Below are 17,317 nucleotides of genomic sequence, written 5' to 3'. Positions count from 1 at the left end.
AAATCTGGATGCAGAGTGCTCACATATATTTGTTCTAGGCAACACATACTCATATATGCATGTGCCCCCTGAAAATGACATTTTAGAGTTTATCAAATCTGAATCATAAATAAGAAAAAGTATGGCATTAACACTTCAGTATGACATACTTTTCCAGGCATTTTCTCTGCTTGTGTTACAAAAGAGGAGAATGGCAGAGGACATTATACACAACTACAGAAAACTGTAATGCTTTAATTTGTTTGGAGATGTATTGCGAGAAACTGTTTTAATATGTCAATGAACGACAAGGGATAAATTGAGCAGCTTAAGTGAATAGGGCCACATCCTAATTTTATAGAAATGAATAGGAATGCTGCCCGGAAACTTTCTGTGCAAGTCCCAGTGACTTCAGTGAGATCAGGAGTTGGCTCCCTGAAACTTCACTGATGTTCATTTACATGGCAGACCACTCAGTGAAACACCGCAGACCAGTTAACTCCTTTGGAGCCCTCCTTTTGACTCCCTGGACTAAGGCTTGGGAAGGCATGTCTGTGAGAGATGTTGTAGTTTGGTTCTCTGTTCATTGAAACACAGGTAGCTCAAGTACCACTTCGAAAACAAAAAGAACCTAACAACAGCAACAAAAACATCCAAACAAAAGCACTCCATAAAATGTGTGATGCTTTCGTAATGAACTTATGCACCTATGAAGGTATTGGGAAAGACTGACACAGACTTTTTATTAAATACTGTCATGAATTATGTTTTTAGTGTCCATTCACAGTGCGCTACAGAGAACAACTCTGCCTTTCAAAAACAAACCGCAGCCTATCAATTTGAAATCAGTTGCTGGCCCTAAGCCTGTTCTGGTTTGCCTGTTCACAGGATGGCTTCATTACGTGACTAGACAAAAGATTATTGCCGAGACAGCAAGGAAACCAAACAGCTTACTTTTCAGCTAGCATATTCACAAACATTACCACAATTAAATTTAGAAATGCAAACAACGAGCTGCACATTTTCTTACCAACTAGAATATATGCACATGTAGGTAAGATAGAGGAGCCCTTAGTGGTATGAATAAGCACACAAATGAGGCCATAAACATCATGAAAGAGAAAGACAATGCTCTCTGTAAAAAAGTGGAAAGGCAACCAAACTACAAAGCTGTATCTGGAGGGGAATCTAAAAGATTTGTTGGGAGCATGCTTTGTTTCTAATATATATATATACATTTATATGTATTTTAAACCAGCACCTGGTAGTCCCATAGCAATTCGAAGTCCCATTGTGCTAGATCCTGCCTATAAATACAGCCAGAGAAAACTCCGAGCTGGGAATTCCTGACCGTAACAGTTTATAACCTGCATAGCATTGTGCCTGTTTTACAGATTAAGATCTGAGGCAGAGAGAAAACAAAGCCCCAAAGATTTATGAGTGTGCTTAATGTAAAATAAGTAAGTAATCCCACTGAAGTTAATAGAAAAGTTAATGTGCTTAAAGTTAAGCATGTGGGTTTTAAGAATCTTTATGGTCTTAAGGCCAAATTCACACAGGAAGTATGCAACATCGAGGCGCCAGTGTAGCACCTCACACTGAATAATTATTAAGCAATCCTACCAATTAGGGGAAAAAATTGTAGTGTATGTATCACAAGTCCTCAGTAAAAATATCCATAATTCATATATTCTAATATTTTCAACTTGTATGTTTAGATATGTTTATACTGCAGCTAGTATTTTGTTCAAAAAAAAAAAAAAGTCTGTTTCCAAATTCATTGACAAGGTCAAATCATGAAAGAAGTGCTGTGAAATGAAATGCAGTTTAAGGTTACAGTTGAGATTTCACAAGACATAAAATGGACAGAATTTCACCTGTTAAAAAATAAGAAACAAAAAACTTAAAAAGAAAAATACCCTATGAAAGTTAGTTTAAATAATGCATTTTACTTGGCAACTAGAGTCAGCTGGGAACATGGTGATTATCAGATATAATCATTCAGCTGATTAGCTGTGACTTTTCAAATGCCAGTAGATCAATTACCATGATCTTCTGCCAAAACCTTGGAAATCAATTTGAAAACATCAACATATTTTATTCTTTCAATACATATTTATTCTTTTTCTTATTCAAAAAGGTTTTGGGATGCCATGTTAACTGGAACGGATTTTCCATTTCTAGTGCTCCTTGAATGCAACATACCCGAGTTCTGATTTTTGAAGTGCTAACAGCGCAGCCAATGCCAGTGTCTTGTGCAAATGAGAGCAATAACAACAATCTCAGAAAGGATACACAGCCCTGTTTGCCATTTACACCTCAAAAATATTTTTCCTTCAAAAACATGTTTACATTTAAAAACATGTAAAAACACTGAAAAAAAAATCAATCTCATAATATTTCTGCTGCTATTTTCAGTAATTCGCTTAAAATCTGTTTATGTCTCTGTATCAAGAAAGGTGTTTTTCATTGTTCCTTTTTCCCCTGTCAATAGATACCATGTCTGCTTCTGGTCACAAACTGTTTAATTTGACAATGCAATGACTAAACTTCATGACTTTTTAGCATATTTTATGAGGTCCAATCCTACACTCTTCCAGTCCCTCTTCACTCTATCAGTCATACTCATATATGCATGTACCTCATCATAAAAATACATCTAAAACTGTGCATCATTGCAAATGTCACTTCCCCAGTTTCCATCTAAGTCAGTGAAGTCAGTGAACCCACATATCTTGCTTTAGGGGTGGTGGTGATAACTGTATTAATTATAAGGTACATTTGACTTTCTTATTCTTGCCAAAATGCCACAGGTCATTTTACATCATGTATGATTGTACCACTTGCATGGGTTCCAAGAAGCAGTCTTCAGGATGGAATCAGTCTGCTAGTCTTTCCTACATCACTCTTCCCCAAATGAGATATTTAAATGACTTGGGACAGAGCCCACAAAGGCAAGCTCCTCCTCCAGCCTGCAAAGCCCTAGGAGAAGTCTAGCTGGACTGTGGGGAGGACGAAGGTAGTTGCTGTCAGCTGGTTATCACTATCCTGCCTGCCTCCCTCCCTTCCTCAAGGCCAAAGCAGCAGAAGGAAAGCTCTGCCCTAGTTCCCTTCTTTCCTTTCCTCTCCCCCCAGCAGCAGCTTGGAAAACCCAAGAAAATGAACTGCACAGAAGAAAGAGGGGGAGAAAGAGTTGCATCAGTAGATAACCTGCCTACAAGAGGAATCCACCTGTATTGTTACTAGGATGAGACAACCCATTCTACCTTACCCATATCCCTCCATGCAACAGTATGGGATGCATTAAAAAAAAAGAAAATTAATGAATGCAATCAATTTTCACTAAGTTGTTTAAAAATAGTATTCCCAGACAAAATACAGTAATCATTTTTGGTTCTTTGGCCCCTTAACAGAGACAGCAGTTGTGATTTAAACAGTAAAACCCACTCAAACAGATTTTCTGTTACAGAAAAAAAAAAGTCTCAAAGGCCTACAGAACATTTATTTCAGGAAGCTCAATGAAAATATTCAAGACAGTAATTTTGACTTAAGGTTTTAGGGTACTTCGTTCACAAACACTGAATGAGCAAGGCTAGAAAAACAAATATGCTACTTACATGTTTTTCTCCAGGCCACACTCTGCTTTAACTTCAGGGTTTCTGCAGCTATGGCACAACATAAGCTGTCACCACACTTCCACATAGCAGAAAACCATACTCTAAAGCCTAAAACCAAACCCAAAATGCTAACAGAACAAAATGAGCTCTCACCATGTAAAGACGACTGCAAGTCATTCATGTTTTGGTCTAACAGCTGTGAGGGCAAGAAGCCTGATGGCGTTGGTGCCACAGATGAAGAAGTGTTCTCTACATCTCCAGTTGAAGAGTTCATGGTGAGATCGGCAAGTGCAACCTGTCCAAAAACAGCTGTCCACTCTTTGCTGAATTCTCCCTCGTCCAGGGAGGAAGCGTTGAGGATCTCATTCAGTAATACCATGTCATCCTTATCACCAGGTTCTGACTCCAAGGACCTCACAAACTGATCGTTTGAAGCTGTCTCAGAACAAGGGAGTCAAGATAAATAATTTTTTTAGACAAACAAAGAAAAGAAGGAACCTTTTTAAAACATCCAATCTAGGTTTTGTACATTAAGTGAGATGGAATATTTTTGCATGAATATTTGTTGTTTTCTCTTTTAGACCCAATTCTCTTGGACATCTGGGCTTGTAGCTTATGCAACAAGTAATTCCTTGGTTAGCTTAGATAACCTCACTGCTGTTAAGACGCATTTCTCATTAAAAACAGTAAGTATGCTTAAAAATCTGTTAAACACCACACCAAAATCATTACATAGTCTAATATTTAAAACATTGAAGAAGACTACTTTTATGTTGCTTTTTGAAGCATTATATAAAACTGTCCAAAAAAATCAGATTAGTATAACTTGAAAATAAATAAGAGTTGGGGATTATTCTAGATTTTTGTGAGAACGTACTTAAGATGACCTTTATGACCTTCTGACCAATACTTGAATTATTGGGGTATTTCCCCATGAGAACAGGTTACTCTACACAGAGTGAGATTTCAACACTGTTCAATGCTGTAGTAACTTTTTTCCCCTCTCTTAGGCTGCTGAGAAATAACTGGGGCCACTTTTCGATTCCCCTTGCTAGTTTTTCTAGCACCAGAACTGCAACTGAAGAAGCTCTTACATCACTCAAGTCATTACTCCTTAAAAACATTTTTTCCAATTTTAGAAATGTTAAATAGTTATTTAAAATACATGAAGCTTGTAACCAGAAATGTAATCCTTTTCTCTAGTTTACAAAATATTTGGAGAGTGAAAGAACTGTCAAGGAACCCCAAGTCTTATTTTACTTGGAAACATTTAGAGTTCCACTGTGGGAGTATGCAGAGGATAAAAATGGTGGTTAACAACGTTGATAATGTTACGTTACTGAAACCCAGACCAGTTTATCTTAATTATGCTCGTTTCAAACTTGTGGTAAGGCATAGAAGCAACTTCAGTTTTCCAAAGTTAGGATAGATCAGCTGAACTCTGTGTGTTGAATACAACTTGCAAAGATGTTTTTAACCCTTTTGTGTTTGGATAAAAGATTGATAGTAGCAAAGTGGTTGCAACAGGCCATTTTATTTAAATGCAACAACCTTCTCAGGAAGGTTCCTTTTTAATAGCTATAATAATTTATAATCAAATGGCTGAAGCTGAGTCAGAGGAGGAAAAAAAAGCACAAAACTGTGTTTTAAAATAGGCTGATGAGTCAGCATACACACCTACGTACTAAGAAACAAATAAACCAACACATAATATAGGGATTATATTCATTACTGAAGTCAGCTTTGAGATTCAGCTCCTTTTTAATTCACATTTTTATATACCTCTGTACTCCCTGACAGGGCCCAAAAATTAGAAATAGAAACGTTACAAACACGTCAACTCTCCTGACGTTCCCACTAGACTATAACCAAAATACCATAGAAAACAATTTGTTCTCATGCATTTCCAGGCTGCTTTCCCATCTTCAGATAAACAGCAAAGAATGTTCATGTTGTCCAAGCACCTACAATTCCCCCCAGTTATTCAGCAGGTGAGACAGAGGGGTAAATCCTTCCGTAGGGGAAAGACACTTGCTATTTCAAAGGCACTTAAGAACTCTGATCTCTACAGGGCATCACCATCTCAAAGCTGCTTTCAGGAGGCCCCTTCATGAACTCGGAAGGCTTACAGGAGGAGATGCAATGAGAGCATCATTAGTAACAGATACGCTAAGGCATACCGCCAACACAGTACCTAACCACAAATGACATTTACTATAATGGAACAAAGGCTTTGCAGCAGCACAGCTCAGAGCAAAGCTCTACTTCATCTAGGTATCCCACTGCAGTAGTCCCATTTTTACTGGGGGAGAAAGTACAACATAGAGCTTTACATCTGAAGAGCAGTTAGGTCTTGCTGTAGTGTGTACGACCACCAGACATCAGAGGAGTGACACATTTTTTGTCTCAGCAGCCTTTCTGGTCTTCCTGCGGGGATGACACACCCAGGGCAGGGGAGGATAGGGTGGTGCTTATGCTCAGGCTGCCTGAGTAAGCACTAGCAAGTTCTACTCTTGCTTGCAATAAAGGTTCTCTTGAAACCAGACTTGCTTATCAAGATATTACTCATGTGGTATCTCTGCTAGATTACTAGAATGATATGGACTTTCTCACTTCACCCGTGAATCTTCTATTACTTGTTTTCCTGTTTCTCTGTTTTCACTGCTCGTTTTCACAGTCAAAATCTGGTTTTTGTCTGCACATGCTGCCCCTAACCTTGTAAATGGCCATGAAAAAAACCCCCCAAACTCCCAATAAAACACTGAAAAAACAAGGTCACTATATTCTTTTTGTAGTTGTTTGAACAAGCCTCTAGCAATGCTCATATTCCTTTGCAAACATGCCTTGTTTTGCTGGTATTTAAAAAAATTAAATGCAAAGAGAAACTAAAAGTATTTATGATACACGATCGGAAACACAGGATAAAGACTTCCTTCTGAAACACACACAAAAGTGTACCCTAACTATACTGCTGCACTTAAAATAATACAATATTAATTACCCTAAAGCTAGCTAGTGTGTAAAATTAGGGTAAATGACTGATATTGTAACATTAACATAACCATCCTTATCTGATGTAGTCTGAACTGCTTTCATATTGATTTAACTATTTGACTGAAGAAAAAAAAAATAAACCAGCCTTCTAACTGACATAGCCAAACTTGTATGACCAATAATTGTATGCATTATCTGTACCTCCACTAAGAACGTCCAACAAGGAATGAAATTGAGTAAGGGGAAAACCAAAAGAAAAAGGGCCACTATCAGACATGCACTGACCTTTTTTATTAACCACAGAAGTCATCGCTACCTTCTCTCTCCACAGATTAGGGCTGCCTTCTGCACAGGCAGCTGAGGAACTTTCCCTGTTCCTGCCTTCATGGGTGATTCCCCACATGGGTAATTTCCCCACAGTGCAAGAGACTGCCCGTGGCGAATCCAAAGTCGAAGTGTTTCCAAATGCTCTCTTCCTTACCTACCATGAAGGCAGTGACTTAAATACCCCAAATTACACTCTCAGTCTGACTAACTAAACCACACAAAGGGATTTTTTTCTTTGCTTCTTTACTTGCTTTTTGAGTTGCCACAGTTGGTTTTGTTGTTGTTGAGGTTTTTTTTACTCATTCTTCTGAGATACATGAGTGAAAAGCAAATGAGAAGTTATAGGCAATACTCTTACTGCATACTAAAACTCAATATAAAACTTTTAGCCAGATCTTTCATATGTTTCATGGTAAAACAGTACCCTTTAGAAAAAAACAGCACATCCCCTTGAGCTGCCACTGATGTAACAAAAGCACAAGGAAAGGAGTAGACCCTGGAATGAAAGACTGCTTTCTCATGTGTGTATGAGAACAGCACAGCAGATTAATTAACTACCTGGCTGAAAGAAGTCACCAGTTCTTATAGGGTTTTAAGAGGCCTAAATCATTTGTTTCTGATATGTACAATTCTGATATAAAATCTCGTAGTTAGTAGTGTATTGCCAAGGGTTGCGGTACAACAACTAAAGAACCAAAAAGAAAAGTTTGTGAAATGTTATAGGAGGGGTAAGGTTTACAGTGGAACCTACTTCAGTGGAGGAAATGCAATATAGTCCAGTATACCTAACCTCGAATCACCTGTTACAATGGCTTTTATTCCCAGTAAGGTCTACTTCACATTATAACATCAGGAATAGTGCCTCTGCATGTATATGAAGTTGAGCTTCCTTTAACACTGTTTAAATACTGCAGCTGAATAATTTCATTCAACCTTTCAGATTATAAAAACAATTAAGATCTAAGATTAAAATTATACTTGGTTCCTGTAATTGAAAAGCAGATGAAACAGACATGCACAAATGTTTCATACCATTTTCTTCAGGTTGCAGGTCTAATAAGTCATCTATGGCACCTAAGAGCCAAAAAAAAAAAAAAAGAAAAAAGAAAAGCAACAAAGAAAGATCTGCAGTACACTGACAATCAGTATGTATACATCTAAAGGTAGTTTTCTTAAGTGTCTTCACCTGAGTTCTGCTTGTGGTTACAATTTCCTTGTAATGTGGATATGACATCCTTGCCATCGTCAGCTGCAATCAAAATCCATAAACATGTCAAATTGCACTGGGCACAAGACCATGCTTATAACCAACGTCACTATAAGATCAACATGCAACAGTTGTTGGTATACATGTTTAAAATTAACCTTGCCACAATGGATGAAAGACCCAAGCTACAAGCATTTCTAAGAAGTGAGGAAAATTTCTGAATAATAACCTGGGGGCGATCTTCCTTTGAATCACCACCTGCCACACTAGCACATCTCCAGGCTGAGTGCACCCAACTGAGGCAACTCCAAGAATCAGACAGGTCTCTGCTGTCCTCCAGAAGCAGAGACATTTCTTTTAGAAGCTTGTACTTACACAGGCCAGGAGAGAGCACAAAAGTGCCCAGAACCTCATCACTCCCTAAATCGCCTTCCTTGACAATATCTTCTTCGTCATGACACCAACTCTGGGAATAGGGAAAAAGAATCTTCCCCCAAAGGACCCTAGGTCAGGATGTAAGTAATATCACCTCTTCTCCCGCAGGAAAATCAGCACTGGTGAGGCCGCACCTTGAGTACTGTGTTCAGTTTTGGGCCCCTCACTACAAGAAGGACACCGAGGTGCTGGAGCATGTCCAAAAGAAGGGCAACGAAGCTGTTGAAGGGTCTAGAGAACAAGTCTTACGAGGAGAGGCTGAGGGAGCTGGGATTGTTTAGTCTGGAGAAGAGAAGGCTGAGGGGAGACCTTATTGCTCTCTACAATTCCCTGAAAGGAGGTTGTAGCAAGGTGGGGGTCAGCCTCTTCTCCCGAGTAACAAGCGATAGGACGAGAGGAAACAGCCTCAAGCTGCGCCAGGGGAAGTTTAGGTTGGATATTAGGAAAAACTTCTTCACCAAAAGGGTAGTCAGGCATTGGAACAGGCTGCCCAGGGAAGTGGTTGAGTCCCCATCCCTGGAGGTATTTAAAAGAAGAGTAGACGTGGTGCTCGAGGACATGGTTTAGTGGCGGACTTAGCAGTGATAGGTTAATGGTTGGACTCGATGATCTTAAGGGTCTTTTCCAACCTTAATGATTCTATGAAAATAAATGGGCTAAGACCAATAGGAGGGAAAATATATAGCTGAGGGTTATGGGTGATCAGAGGTGAGAAAACACCACTGCCCCCCAACTGTAACTACCTTAAGTTCTGATTAAGTTTCTTAGATTAGACGTGGAGTCAAAACAATCATCTAGATTCCATCTATCAGTGATGAGAAAGACACGTGCCTGAGATGATTAATCCTATTTAAGATATGTAGCAAAACAGGAGGGATGAGTTACCTGCTGAACACTCCTTTCTCTCCCGATTAACTGTTGAGGAAATCTAGCTTCTAGACAAGTAAGTCTGTAGCTTCAAAGGCAAATGAAGGGTTCGGTCACAGTATTGCCAGAACTGGAAGGCAGATCTGCTGGAAGCCTCAAATTTGAGGCTGGAAAGGAGAAATAAAATTCCCTATAGGGGAATAAAAATTGAATGCCAAACCCTTTCAAGAGAAACTTCAAGGTGTGTTCAGAACTAAATGAAACAGAACAGCTTGCTGTTGAATCATATCATTTTAATGAGGCTTTGCTAGGACAATGACAGAAATGTGCTACCAGCACTAGAATCAGCTGGTCATTTAAGGATCCATGACCACATCTGATTACACTCTATATACATAAAGATAGGAGAGGCATAAACACACATGGACAAATATACATGATGCTTCCATAAAAGGACAATGCACAAAGCTAAAGGGGAAAAACCCAACCCTAAACTGACTGGCAGAGGGGGGAAAAAAAATCAGACAGAGAAGTTCATGAAAGGTGCGATATGGATGGCCACAATTCTATAATGAAAAAACTACAACTGTTGCTGAAAGACTGCCTTAGTTCAGTGGTAAACATGATGGAGACAATCTTAAAAACACCCATAGTATATTAAGGGAAAATGCAGAGCAAATGATAAAAAATTGAAGTTATGATGTAGAAGTAGTTGATGAGGAAAACTAAGAAGAAACACAGCTCCATTAATAGTAGCACTACATCTGTATTACTTTACTACGTACAGAGTACTTTAAGAAAAAAAAAAAAATCTTAGCAATGGCACAGACCCACTAGTGTATGGAGATGGAAAAATTTAGCAGAGCAGGCAGAAGTATTCCAAAATACTTCAGTTCCTTTTAGGGTCGATGGAGAAACAGACAGAACAAGGTATTTATATTATGGACGATGGTGAAATATTTTACAGCCCATAAGTAACTGAGATTCTAGAAAACATCTGCTAAGAAAATATAAGTCAGATTTTGTATCCAAGAATATTACATTATCTTGTCAAAGAGATATCTGATCAAATTAATTGCAAAATGGGTGAAACTTCAAAACACTGGAAAAGTCCTAATATTGTGTAATTATTACAAAAAACACCCAAAGAACAACAACAATTAACAGGGTGACTCAAGTAATTGTAGGTAACTATGGGCTGGTAGCTCACCATTACTCCTAGGCAAAACGCTAACTGAATCCCATTCAGTATGGGATTCAGCAAAAGAATACGAGCATAATAAATGCTCCTATAATAAAAGATGTTTTTATGGAAAACAGACTTAGTTAAAAAAGCCCAACTAATTTCATTCTTTGATAAAACTATGAGCTTTCTTTGGTAAAGATATTTGTTTAGAAACAACTTGACTTTGCACTGCATAGCCTTCCAGCTAAAAAGTTAGCACCGCATAATATCTATAATGAACATATTGAATGGATTAGGAACGTGACAACTAACAGATGTCAAAAACCAGTTGTTAGGAGAAATACTTGCAAAGTAGAAGTGTTTCTAGTTTAGATCTGCAAGGTTTAGTGTTATATCCATCGCTATTCAATGGCTTTAGCAGTCATCTGGAAGTAAACACAAAATCACTCTTGAAAAAAATGTGCAAGCAACTAACAGACTGTTAGAGGTGGTCATTCAGGCCAGTCATTCAGTTTCTGTAGTCAGAGCTGGGAGAATTTAATACCACTAAGTTGTAAGTTTTATCTCTAGGAATAAGGAATATAAGCCATGCTGCAGAAAGGAAGAATTGAGTTCTGGAAAGCTGTGACCAAAAGGAACGGAGTCTTGATAAACAACAAATACAAATATGAGCTTCTTAACTTGATGTTGTGACAAAATGAGATATCCTTCTTGGATATAGAAACAGGAATATGATTTTACCTTCTAGAAACACAACAGGAGAGACCAACACAGAAATGTCTTGTCCAGTTATATATTTCACATTTTAAAAGGGATGTTGGAAAGTGGAATGGAAACAAAAGCTTAAAAAATAAAGGACGAGAGAAGATGTCTTCAAGATATCAATCTGGTTAGTCTATCGAAATGGAGACGTGAGAGGTGTCTTGATTTTAATGTAGTACCTTTTAAGTACCTTCGTGGAGGATAAAAGACTACCTATTAAAGGGATTCTCAAATGATTTAGTAGAAAAAGGTATACTACAAGCCATGGCATTATTTAGGATGGAAGGACCTGTGGGGGTTATCTTGTCCAAGTCCATTGTCAGACTAGAGCCAGCTATGAAGTTAGATCAGGTTTCCCAGGGATGTGTCCTGTCAAGTCTTGAAGATCTCCAGGGATGAAGATTCCATAGCTCCTCTGGGCACTTTTTCCAGCACTTCACGACCCTCACCATGAACACTTTGTTTCCTAGTATGTAATCAGAATTTTCCTTCCTGTCACTTGTGTCCATTGCCTCCCATTCTTTCATTGTGCACCTCCAATTAAAGCCTGGCTGTGTCACTGGGTAATAACCACCCATCACATCACTGGCAGAAGCTGAGTATGACTTTGCCTAGCTTTTAGGCAGAAGTTCCACTGAATTCACCAAGTTTTTAACCGAGTACATGTTTAATCACTGGAATAAACTAGCTAGCTAAGTGGCATACTTTCCTCGTCTTGACACCTACTAATCTGTAGATCCTTTCCTTGAGGCCATGCCCAATGTAAGAATTATGCTTTGGCAGACAAGATATTTGACCTATCTGAGAGTAACTGAATGAAATGCAGTGGGATATAAGAGATTAGGTTAAACAGATCTTCCTAGCCTTAAGTTCTATGCATTTGTAGGGATTTGCTGAGTGAAGTTGAACATATATGAAATAAACAAAAATGAAAAAACATGTATTACAGCATTTATGAAGTTATGACAACATGAAATAAAATACCTGAATAGTTTGATTCCTTGGTATGGTTCTCCTCATCTAATGAAATCAACCTTAATTTAAAAGAATAAGAAGAAAATTGAGAAAACAATTCTAAGGCTATAGAATAGTAACACATTTTTCTCTTTTTGGTCACATTATTACAGAATCATATCAATAACAAATAAACAGTAATTCAGATGGACTTTTGCATTTGCTGTATATGCTGCTCTGTTGTTAACTTTTATTGTTTCATTGGTGCAAGTCTGTTGGAAACAAAAATTAGATTGAAGACCAACTATCAAAACCTACCACCCTTCCATTTTTAATCTAACTAAATCTCTGTAATGAAAAGTACAGTGTATTCTGCTTTTCCAAATTTGGTCTTTCATAACTATCATGGAGGAGGTACCACTGTTCCAAAAAAAAAAAACCAAACCCAAACCAAACCAAAACCCCAACCCCCACTTCGCACTTCTCTTTTTAACAGCAACTAATTAAAAATCAAGTCAGGTAAGTTTGTCCCATGTCAGCAGATTTCTAAAAAACCAAATCAGCAGTGTTGATTAAAGAGCTCTTGATAGAAAAAAAGCTGTGGTTTACATGCAATTCTTACACAAAGGTAACCTCTTCAATAAAGAATAAATACTTTCTAACTGCTATTATTTTGTGTAAAGCCATTCAATCAGTAGGGAATGAAGCAGCCACAAGGCTGATGTGGTGGTGAAGAGGACTCTGTAGTCACATTCCTCCTCTCGTCTAGCGATAGGACAGGAGGAGCCACCTCCCCTGCTCTTGAGGATAGACTTGTGGGGAGCAGAGAAAAATTAGATTCAGGCTAAATTCTAGTATAATGAATGTTTACTGTGAATGGAAAGTTCATGAGGATTTTAAAAGCTTTGTTTTTTATAATTGTTCTAGAATCTTAGATGTTTGTTTATGGTTTGTTTTAGACAGCAAAATGGTGATATATTTTTCCCCTTAGTTTTATGACAGACAAAGAAAAAGATAATCCATAAATAAAAAAAAGTACAACCATGACATGGCATCTGATGCATTTGCTAGTAGATGCCAATGCACACATCGTGCATAACTCATGCATTCATTCTAGAATTTTATCTTTAACACTGAGGAAAACAATTGTTTATGAAATTCCTTATTATTATTATTAATAAATTCTTTATTATTCTTTATTATTGTCACATAAGAAGCAGCAGATTCAAGGAACTGCTGTGGAAACAACCACCTGCCAAATGGTACTTGGCCGACTCCTTTCTAATCTGTATAGCACCAAACCTGACCAATTTATAAACTGATTTTGGTAAGTGGTTCTGAATGTAAACAAGTAAAAGGACTGGAAAACTGAACTCTTAAAAACCCATTATTATAAATAGCTGAGCAAAATCCACTAATGATCAGTCAAGCTGTGCTCTGCTTTTTTTTCAACTGATCCTTTGCTGGGTGCTTCATTTAACCAGGGATAGTCAAAACAACAGGTGGCAGCAGGATTGTATCAACGTTGCATCTCCTCGCAACTGAATCCTGATGGTCCCATTGGGGAGGGATCGCATCTCATTCTCCTGTTCTCCTCTCCCCATAGCAGCCCATTCATAAGTCTCTCTCACCTCAGAGCTACAGGTAACTCAAACCTTGATAGCATCAGCTCACTGAGATGTACTTTTTACTAAGTACCTACTGCTTCATTGGATTACTAACCGATGCTGTATACATTACAAAAACTAATCGCTGCTCAAAGCAGTCAGGAATCCATATCCTATTCCCAGGTGAAAGGAGATGCTGCTGAAGGGAGAAATACAATGCTTATGTATCTTCTCCCATGTGTAGCTGTTTACTGTTTCTTTTACTAAAGAAAAAATGAAGCAAAAGCTGAAAAATAAAGAGAAGGCTTGATGAAGGAAAGATGAAAAACATATAAAGGTTTAACGGGTCTTCTTAAAGCTCTTGATTCCACCATAAAGTTTATTAGTTTTCACGGACACATTACAGCATTTCAGGAATTCTTGTATTAAGCTTACTATTAGCTAGTGTGATCAGACTAGGTGTGTCTACATTTCCATTTATAAATATTTGGTGACTTTAGCAACCAGAAACCAGATTATAGACAAAAATACTTATTATTTTAATATATAGGCCATGTGACTTACTGACTCTGCTGATCTTGTACTGATTTGCTGCTTTCAATCTGCAGGTCCTCCTTTTCTGCTTTTTCTGTCAGTTTATTCACAGGATCTTGTAAGCTCTAGATCATAACCACAATATAAATGAAGAGAAGAAAACAAAATAGAATCAGGGAAGCAAAAGTTTAAAGCCAAACCAGACTACAGAACCTACGTAAATTAAGCAAGAATGTTTCTGAGCTGTAACAAAACTATATCTGACTCAAACAAGCAAAATAAAAAAATGTTTGAAGACACTCATTCAAATTGAGTCACGTGAACATGCTTTATATGAGAAGGTGACTCTTGGCTACTTCTAAATTCATGTTCTGTTTCCAATATTTCTAACTAAAACCATCTACACCATGTGCAAAGCAGGCACTAAAAGCATGTTTCTTGGCCATTTGGGGGATTTGCCTTTTTTTTTTTCTTTTAAAGATGAGAAAAATTCATTCTTTACATCTGTCTATTCCTCATATACTGCTTCTTTACTTCGTTATTCTCTTTTTTTCCTGACACAACTATTCACACAACCTTGGCAACTGCAGGGTAGTGGGATGGTACTACTTGTACCCTGAACCTGAAAACAAGGGTTAAAATCTTGGATGATTAGTTAGATAGAGGCCAGGTGTGGTATTACAAAACCCTGCTGTCCCGTTGCAATTTGAAAGACCATGCTATAAGGTAACAATGTACAGTTTCATGGTTCGCATTTTTTATAATCAAAATTTGGACATGTGAACAAACCAATACATAAAGCATTATAGACTGACTCTTTGAGATAACAGAAGTGATAAATATACTACTGGTTGTCCCTGTTATGCATTAATTAGGATTTCTGTGTGAAAATTTAAATAACTGAAGATAGTAATTAAATAATCACAGATGTTAGCAATGTGAATACTTGGCTCTAACAAATGGTTTTGCTGTGAGGGTGAAAACATGTTCTTCTTTCCAAAGTCCAACTCAGTTTCTGAACAATAAAACCATGTTTCATGTAACTAGTCCTGACCGCTTGTAATTAAGTTTATTTATGTCTCACTGATACTCATAGCAGTGCACCTCATCCACCTTCTCCCCCGTCCCCCAAAAAGCTGAGCCTAAAACAAATAAGCCACCTTTTGTACACAACATAACGAACACAAAAATGTAGTGGCTTTGCATGTGGAGTTTTAACAAAATGGTAGTATGTTTCATCAGAATAGTAAAACAAAGAAAAAAATGGGGCTGCTAAGTCCATCTCATCTATTGAATAAAAGTTAGAGTCCCCAGCCCATCTGTTACAAGAAAATCATTCCCAGGTGTGTCGCAGGTCTTGTTTGCACTGCCCTGTTATCCAGGACAGATGAGTCCCCAGAAGGGGCATTCCAGTTTCTGCTTGGCTCAGTACTTGTCTGTATCAGGAAATGTATACTTCAGTGTTTTAGAAACCAAACTAATGGAGGAGCTGTCATATACTGCAGTTGCATTTTTTTCCCCTCTCCGTAAGTTAATTCTTCTATCTAATACCACAGATTAATTTCTCATAAGCATCTAGGGCACTGCAGACATGCGTCAAAAGATGAGGGATCACAAAAGCAGCAATACTAAATAAAGGCGTTAAAGAAATTTACCTTATTCTGTGGTTGCCACTGTTTTGGAAGCTGTAACAGTGCTAACCAGAACCACTTGTAAGTGTACTTCTTGGATTCTGAATAATGGACACTAGCCACCTCAGCTAGATCACCTATGAATTAATATGTTACCTGGTACAAATGCAGTTAAAGGGTACTGATTAGATTGCACTTCTTGTACTATTAAAATTGATGGGAATTATTCCATTGACTCCAAGAGGCCCTGGATGAGAGTTCAAAAACATAAGAATATGCACTATACTTACACAAAAGTGTAGTGCAGAGAAAGACAGCAGAGCTTTGCATTACAGGGACTGTACTGCTTTGGGTACTTGAACTGTCTGAGACACCTTCATAGCAGGGCACACAGTTTACCATAATCAGCAGGTGATGGTGCCATAGTTGTGGTGCTCTGTCTGCCATTAAGTATAGCAGTACAGAGCCTGCCCCAAGAAGGATGTAATGGTTTTGAACAACAAACAGACTACTTTACGTACTGCCTAATTATACAAGTTAATGAAAATTATCAGAAGTAAAATCTGCATCTTCACCCAGAAAAATACAAAGAAATCAGCATCCTTCTTTAAGGAACTACATTTTATGATGCTTCCTTCATGAGCGTTTCAGGAAATCCATATTTAAAGGACTGTGATCAACCCACGGAAACAGCATATAGAAATGGAGTTGACAAGTACCTCGGGAAGGAAACAGCATAATAATGGCAGTGAATATTTCCTGTATTAGAAAAATAAATATAGCTCTGAAATATAGCTTCAGTTTCAATGGAGATTATGATAAAAACCATTAAAAATCACCAGCTGTATTTTAATGCAATAATTCAATTTTTCAATTTAATTTAGACAATATTCCCTCCAATTCTGATAGCAAATAATGAAATTATTTTCATCTCTCCTGCCTCTCTCTATTCCACATCTCAATGTACACTACGAACTGAGATATCTTTTTAAGAAGATTAAAAAAAACCTACAGAATGGGTATGAAATAAAACTAAATGTTAAAAAGCCATCGTAAACTGTTTTCTAAACCCACGGTAATGTGATCACTATTGTCAGCACGTGTAGAAATGAAACTGATATTCTGTTAATTGTTTCAGGTTACATCAGAAGAAGGGAAGAAGTCCCATCATGTAGAAAGTGTAGTGACTAAACTAGGCTATAAAGATACAGCCTGAG

The 17,317-nt window shown here is 37.7% G+C and overlaps 1 protein-coding gene across 5 annotated transcripts in view; it reads right to left on the bottom strand.

The window, feature by feature from the left end:
- Window positions 1-17,317, bottom strand: part of ICA1 (islet cell autoantigen 1) — a 78,463-nt gene that overhangs the window by 3,546 nt on the left and 57,600 nt on the right. For 2 of the 5 annotated variants that reach the window (XM_087774186.1, XM_087774195.1), the window contains exons 9-13: window positions 14,500-14,594; window positions 12,359-12,408; window positions 8,104-8,166; window positions 7,950-7,991; window positions 3,750-4,031 (exon numbers count right to left, since the gene is read on the bottom strand). In XM_087774186.1, coding sequence (XP_087630312.1) covers window positions 3,750-4,031; window positions 7,950-7,991; window positions 8,104-8,166; window positions 12,359-12,408; window positions 14,500-14,594 — 532 coding nt within the window. The remainder of the gene's footprint in view (window positions 1-3,749; window positions 4,032-7,949; window positions 7,992-8,103; window positions 8,167-12,358; window positions 12,409-14,499; window positions 14,595-17,317) is intronic. The other 3 variants (XM_087774202.1, XM_087774211.1, XM_087774221.1) reach the window with 3 other exon arrangements.

This window comes from Nipponia nippon, unplaced genomic scaffold, assembly GCF_047370975.1.
Source record: "Nipponia nippon isolate SJK-2023a ecotype South Korea unplaced genomic scaffold, ASM4737097v1 scaffold_1, whole genome shotgun sequence".
NCBI classification, from domain to species: Eukaryota; Metazoa; Chordata; class Aves; order Pelecaniformes; family Threskiornithidae; genus Nipponia; species Nipponia nippon.
This window is presented reverse-complemented; position numbering and strand designations above follow the sequence as displayed.